Source organism: Chrysochloris asiatica, unplaced genomic scaffold (genome assembly GCF_000296735.1).
Source record: "Chrysochloris asiatica unplaced genomic scaffold, ChrAsi1.0 scaffold00005, whole genome shotgun sequence".
NCBI lineage: Eukaryota > Metazoa > Chordata > Mammalia > Afrosoricida > Chrysochloridae > Chrysochloris > Chrysochloris asiatica.
In genome coordinates, this window is record NW_006408523.1 from 12,184,587 (window position 1) to 12,191,769 (window position 7,183).

The following is a 7,183-nucleotide window of genomic DNA, read 5'->3' on the forward strand; positions in this document are numbered from 1 at the left end:
CTTTCTGTCCCTGGGTCCAGGAAGTTACGTGTGGAGAAAGCTTGGGGTCCAAGGGACACACTCCACTCCTGGCTCTTCTTTTTTGATGGTAGTGAGATCCCCCTCCTGCTTCTGAGATGACTCATTTTAAACCCAAGTTAGAGTTCCAAGTTTTCACAATTACAATGAACTGTTAACATCCACAGCTGAATCATGTCATCTTATCAGTAGATTCTCTCACTTCTTACCCAGACCTAGCAGGAAAAGGAGCTATTTAGTGAAAGTTACAAAGACAAGACTAGAAGACACACATTAACTAATTCACTACACCACAGGCCACCTTTTTTCACATCTAATCATTGTCCTTTTCATACATAATGCATTAACTTTTCCCATCACAATCATTTTAACTGAGCATACCCATAAAAGCTTATGTCAGTCAGTCGCTTCATGCCTTTTTTGTCTCCCATTTTTTATTACCAATTTCTAATTTGTCCATCTCTTGTCTACCTAGACCTCTGAGGAAACAAACATATTCCTTGATGTAAAGAATCTTCTGTTCTGTTAGAACTTTAGGCATCTGCATTCATAAGCAAAGTCCAGTCACAGCAAGCCATGGAAGTTACAACAGTTCACATTAGCTCAGGCATCTCTTTCTTCTTTTAGTTGGGTTCTGGTCACATCAACCGTAGCCACCGTCACTAGGTCAAATGGGTACCAGTCACAAGCTTGGAAGTCCACACATTCCTCCCTGTCAGATAATCTACCCCCTTCACTTACTCTCTCAGTCCTACCCCAGGACTCCATACAACTCCCTAAATTTCAGACCACCCAGCCCTTCCTTTTCTTTCTCTCAACTCATTTCTTCATTGTTGCATTCTCCCCACTTCCACTCATCAGATGGATCCAGGTAGCCACCAGTGAGCATGCCAGGCTGTCCTTTAACTGTTAGTCCTAGAATGGGGTTTTCTCTGATGGACACAGACTTTTCCTGCCTCAATTCATCCAGTAGCAAACTGCTTGCTTGAAATTCCAAATGTCAGTCATTTATTCTTTCAGCAGGGCATTCCTTTAAACATAATTTTTTATTCTCTCAGCAGTTCTGAGTGGGGCTCAGGTATCCACCTAAGTTCCTTACTCTATACACAGGTTACTAGCTTAAATTGAAGCTTGTTTCTTTCAGGCAGTTTGTAACTTTCCATTTAGCATATCCAATCCATGTGTATAGACTTTCATGTTGTTGAAAAAAGGTGCTTGTAGAATTCAGTCGTTGATCTTACAAACTTCTATCATAGTGATTTCCATTTTTTCTGTTACAAAGGTCATATTTTCCAACTGCTGATCCTTCCTCTTTGTTGCTAACCTTTGCATTCCAATCACCAATAATTATTAATGAATCTTCATTGTATGTTTGATTATTTCAGACTGAAGAATTCAGTTACTGTTGTTAAGTGTCGTCATATCACTTCCTACTCAGTGACCTGCTCTGGTATTTCTGAGGAGTCCCTAGTGGGTTTAAACTGGTGAACTGGAAACCCCATTCAGAGCTGGAATCAACTCAAAGGCACTTAACAAGAACAGTGCCCTGTAGCTTAAGCACTGGACTGCTGACAACCAAGTTAGTGGCTCAAGCCCACCAGTCACTCTTCGAAAACCCTATACAGTGTTGGTATGAGTTGGAGCCAACTCCACAGCACACAACAGCAATGACTAATGATGTTGACTGTCTTTTTATGTGCTTATTGGCCATTTGTTATATTTCTTTCTTGGGAGCCCAGGTGGCTCTGTAGGGCAAGCACTGGACTGCTGACTACAGGGTCAGCAGTTCAAGCCCACCGGCTATTTTACAGGAGAAAGGTAAGACTTTCTGTTCCCACAAATAGTCTTGGAAACCCTCTATAGGGTTGCTATGAGTTGAAACCGACTTAATAAACAACATTGAAGCTAAACATTTTAAATATAAGTATCACTTGACATATACTGTTGTTGTTGGTAAGTTAGCAAGTTGGTTCTGACTCATAGCAACCCTGTAGAGGGTTTCTACAGAGCGACAGGTGGATTTGAACCTACAACCCTGTGGTTAACTTTTACCTACTTAAGTTCGTTGCTTTAAAAAAAAAAAAATCATTGCTTGTTGTTGTTGTTGTTAGGTGCCATTGAGTCGGTACTAACTCATAGCAACCCTATGTACAACAGAATGAAACACTGCCCAGTCCTGGGCCATCCTCACAATTGTTGCCATGCTTGAGCCCATTGATGCTGTCACTTTGCCAATGCATCTCACTGGATTGGCAACGTGGATCCGCTGGATCAGTGCTTATAAGTATGAATTTTTAATAATGTACACTTTTTAAAATGACATTTATGTATAGTATTTAATTGGTGAGCTAAAGGTATTTTCATAATTAGCAACATCTTTTACCAAAGAACATCAGGTAAGGCTAAGTTATTAAAAGTTAAATTATGCTTATGCTATTATTTTTAAGGATTTGTTAAATAGTTGAATTCTTAGTTAAAATTAAGGTTTTGTTTTGTTTTTTCTTTTCATGATTGGGTGAAAGTTAACAGCAGATTATCAGTTTTACATCGGCAGTTCACACACATGTAATCTTGTTTCTTGTTTCCATTCTTCTCCATAAAATTCAGTTTTATATCAAAGTACATTCACTTGTGGTTTCCCTCTTCTCACCATTGTTGAAAATCTACTATACATGTTCATATAAGTCATCATAATTTTATAGTAAAAGTCAGAATAGAATGTTAAAAATGTATTAATGTTGTTAGTATTTAAAATAATGTACTTGACATTTTTCAGGACAAAGAATTGTTCTCAAGATTTAAAAAAGACTGTGGATCAGCTAACTATTGGTTTAGAGAATTCAGTCTCCATATTCAGGACTGTTTTGAACCCATCAACTGTAATGGCGGTATGAAAAATGTTCATAAAACATGAAGCTAACAATTTTGACTTTTTCTGTGTTAACATTTTCCCCTCTATCAGGTTTGCTTTAATTATTGATTTCTTAAAAGTTTAAAGCTGATGGTGTTAAATTCATTCTAGTTACTTGAATCCCTTGCTTTGTTCTAACCTTTGGTTGAATAATTCTCTTTCCTCCAAACTTTGACCAACTCTGTCAGAAAGTTCTTGATATTTATTAGTTATTGAATTAATTAGAATTTATGGTGAGCCCACGTGTGCAGAGTAGAGCTTCATCAGAGGGTTTTCAAGGCTTTGGGAAGCAGCTCTCCCTGAGTTTAATTACTGCTTTTGAGCCTAGTGAGTGGGTCCAGATGGCATAGAAACATAACTGAAGTGTACATACTTATACATTCTAACATGACTTTCCAGTTCTTTTCATGGAGGCCAAAAGGCCTTACTCACAATAACAATATTGGTGGAATGTTGAATTTTACTACTCCTGATAACTTTAAATAATGTGTTGTTTTAATTTAGGCTTAGAATTACAACAAACAAAGTCTTTTTTTTTTAAATAAAGAATGTGATTAGTGGGCTAAAGGAGAGGAGAGCACTTAGCTTGCCAAATTATTATCTTTTTTTTCTTAATAACTATAATTCTTGAATTACGAAAGTATGTTTATTGTTGACAAGATAAATTGTTCAAGATAGTTTTAGGTTGAGAATAATAACAAGGTATAAATGGTAGCTCTGGTAGCATAGTGGTTACTAATCGGGCTGTGAACTGCAAGGTCAGCAGTTCAAAACTACCAGCTGTTCCATGGGAGAAAGATGAGGCTTTTTGCTCCCATAAAGATTTACAGCCTCGGAAACCCTGTACAGGGTTGCTATGGGTCGGAACCCACTCAATGGCACTTAACAACAACATTTGTGGTGGTTATGTGCTGTGGAATCAGTTCCAACTCATAGTGACCCTATATAGGGTTTTTGAGGCTGTAAATTTCAGGGGAACAGAAAGCTGCATCTTTCTTCTTTGGAGTGACTGATAGATTCGAACTGCTGACCTTCAGTTAGCAGCTCAGCTCGTAATCCACTATGCCACTAGAGTTCCTTACAAGGTATAATACCATTTTAAAATATCTTTATAAAAATGTCTTTTATCTCTGGGCAAAAGTGTTATTTTTTTGTTGCTTGCTTTCAGGGTCTGTAATGGGTCTGTGTTGCATAGCTTGATGTTTTTGCAATTATGAATCTTTATATTGTGTATGTTTCTTTCCCCTTCTTAGGAGACTAAAATTGCAGAAGAAATTGATGAAGCATTGAAGATAGCAGGTTATAATTGTGAGCAATTAAGTATTACGATAAAAGTAAGCATTTTGAGTAATTAAATTTTATAATGAAAATATAGTGACTTTTTTTTTACGTATTTTTTAAATGTTCTTTTGGGTATGTTATTACTGAAGTTAGAGCTTAGCACTGAGTTGTGATAACGAAATATGTAAAAAAAAAAAAAAAGGAATTATTTTTTGTGTCCTCACAGAACTGATTTTGCAGCATTATTGTGCTAACAACTGAATGAAATTTGAACTCTTATTAAGGAATCATGATTTCTAGTAGTTGCTGTGAGTTTCAGAAGCATTGTAGATCTTTTCAACATTTTCTCAATATTTAGCTATATTTGTTTTTTCTCCACCCAAGCTACGCCCCCCAAAAGAGTCTCATTTGTTGGCAAAAAAGATCCTCTGAAGTACTAAACAATACCCATTGTACAATCAGAGAGTTGAAAAGGTTCTAGCTTTTTTGCAGGGAAGGACAGAACATTTGTGATTAGCTAAAAGTAAAAGCAAAAATCAGGTTTCTTGGGAAATGATAAAAATAACCAGATAGAAGAGTCACAAAAAAGAAAATATGGAGAGAAGAGGGGCAAAAAGAATGTCACCTGTGATGAGAATGTATAAGAAAAGTAGGCGCAGATGTAGGTGAGAAAACAGAAAAACACCTCTGAAAAGGGCTGGTGAGGCAAACAGAGAACGCCGATGCTGTCTAATATAATAACACTAGCCACACATGCTTAAAACTTAATGAATTAAAATTACAAAACTAAAAACTTTGGTTCCACATTCATGCTAGGAACATTTCAAGTGCCCAGCAGCCATCCATGGCTAGTGGCTATTGTATTAGGCAGTATGGAGGGAAGTTTTATTATCTCAGCATAAATGTGTAAATAGCTGTAGACTAGTTTGGGGATGTAGGGTAAGCACTGGACTGCTAATTGCAAGGTTCATAGTTAAAACCTACCAGCCACTCCTTGGGAACCTATATAGGTTTGCTGTGAGTCGGAACCAATTCGACGGCACTTTACAATCTCTTGTATTGGTATTCTGAAAAGTCTAAAAGGTATCTTTATTTTCAAAATTATATAGAACAATACAACTTTTACAAAATACAAATATCAAATTAAGTCTTCACATTGTTTTCTAGATGCTAGAACACATGCAGAATCAAACAAAAGCAGGGACAGACAGTCTGATAGAGGTTCTTGAGAAACAGTTTGATCAACTTTTTACTTCTCTCAACTCCAGGTAATAATTTGAAAAAGTTTACAGAACTTCAAAATAGAAAATGAAGTTTTTGATGTTAACTTATCACGTTATATCTGATTAAATTGAAGTAGTGGGTAACTTTTGAACAGATTTAGATAATGAATGGTCTCGCAAAGTGATTTTATAACTTCAAAATAAAAAATAATTAGTACATTTAAAATGTTTTCTGGTTGTTTGCCTTCTGGCCCCAATTATTGTTTTGTTAGGTGCCATCGAGTCAGTAATGACTCATAGCGACCAACCTCACAGTGTTGCTACGCTTGAGCCCAGTGCTGCTGCCACCATGCCAGTCCATTTCGTTGGGGGAGTCTTTCTTTTTGTCACTGATCCTGCACTTTACCAAGCATGATGTCCTTCTCCAAGGACTAATCCCTCCTCATAATATGTCTAAAGTGTGAGAGACAAAGGCTGACCACCCTAGTTTTTAAGGAGCATTCTGACTATACTTCTTCCAACACAGAATTTATTTGTTCTTTTGGCTATACATGGTACTTTTAATATTCTCCTCCAGAACCATAAATCTTCTACGGTCTTCTTTATTCTTTCTCCAACTTTGGTGTGCTTATGAGGTTATTGAAAATACCATGGCTTGGGTCAGATACACCATTTACTCCTCACACTGATATCTTTGCTCTTGAACACTTTAAAAAGATATTATGCAGCAGATGTGGCCCCAATGCTGACTGCTAAAGTTTTGACTTAATGAGCACAGAAAAGTACTTTCAGCATTTGAATCCTTGTTGTGGTACTAATTTGAATCCTAGTAGAAGCCTTTCTAGTGGTTATCACTTAACATATAATGCCATGCAATTATATATATCACTTTTTCAAAAGATATTTCATACATAGGATTTTAATAAATTGATCACATGAGAAAAGCAAAGTATATGTTCTTTCCATTTTACATTTCAAGAATCAGGCCCTTAAAAATTATGACATAGCCCAGGTAGCATGTCTGGTAGTAGAATTGTCCATTGAACTCTCAGATCAGTGTTTTAAAAAAATCTTATTAGGATGCCTAGAACATAGGGTCAATGCACTATGCATGAATTGGTTGATATACTTTATTCTTGATTGGTATGTCAAATTTATTCTTTAACATTTATGAAAGAGATCATGTGCGTGAGTTTTAAGGATCCATAGTATTAAAGTGACCATTTCCCCACTTAAAGAAATTACTTTGAGAGATTATAAATAGAATTACAAAAATGTTTTAGAATGCTTCTTAACCTTCAAAGCCTCTCATATTCCTGTCATTCTTTTTCTTTTTTGAGTGTGAATTTATTTTAGGGATGTAATGAAAAGACCTGTCTGTATAGCCACATTTGTTAATAAAATCAGTGAATAAGTTAGATTTGAAATGATAGAACATCAGCCAATTCTTTTTGGTATAAGTGTCTCTCTGCATTCCTTCCATCTTCTTTTGATGTTGTCAGTGTTATTTAATCATTTTCTTTTTTTAATAGTTTTATTGTGAATTATGTGATAGTTTACATGGGAGAACATTAGTTTTACATTCATCCTGTCGTATATCGTTTCATTGCCATGGTTACAGTCCCCTCCATGCATCATCAGCCAGCCAAAGGTTATACACTACAAGCCTGCCCTCGGTTCTCAGCGCACAGCCCCTCTCCCTTTCTGTGTCCAAAGTCCCCAACTGCTCCATCTCTCCACGTCATCATCT

The 7,183-nt window shown here is 36.4% G+C and overlaps 1 protein-coding gene across 1 annotated transcript in view; it reads left to right on the forward strand.

Annotated features, from left to right (window-relative positions):
* The window catches only part of RNF17 (ring finger protein 17), a 132,881-nt gene that overhangs the window by 21,794 nt on the left and 103,904 nt on the right, over positions 1–7,183 (forward strand). The window contains exons 4-6 of the mRNA XM_006832058.1: positions 2,795–2,906; positions 4,183–4,263; positions 5,378–5,478. Of these exons, the coding sequence (XP_006832121.1) occupies positions 2,795–2,906; positions 4,183–4,263; positions 5,378–5,478 (294 nt within the window). The remainder of the gene's footprint in view (positions 1–2,794; positions 2,907–4,182; positions 4,264–5,377; positions 5,479–7,183) is intronic.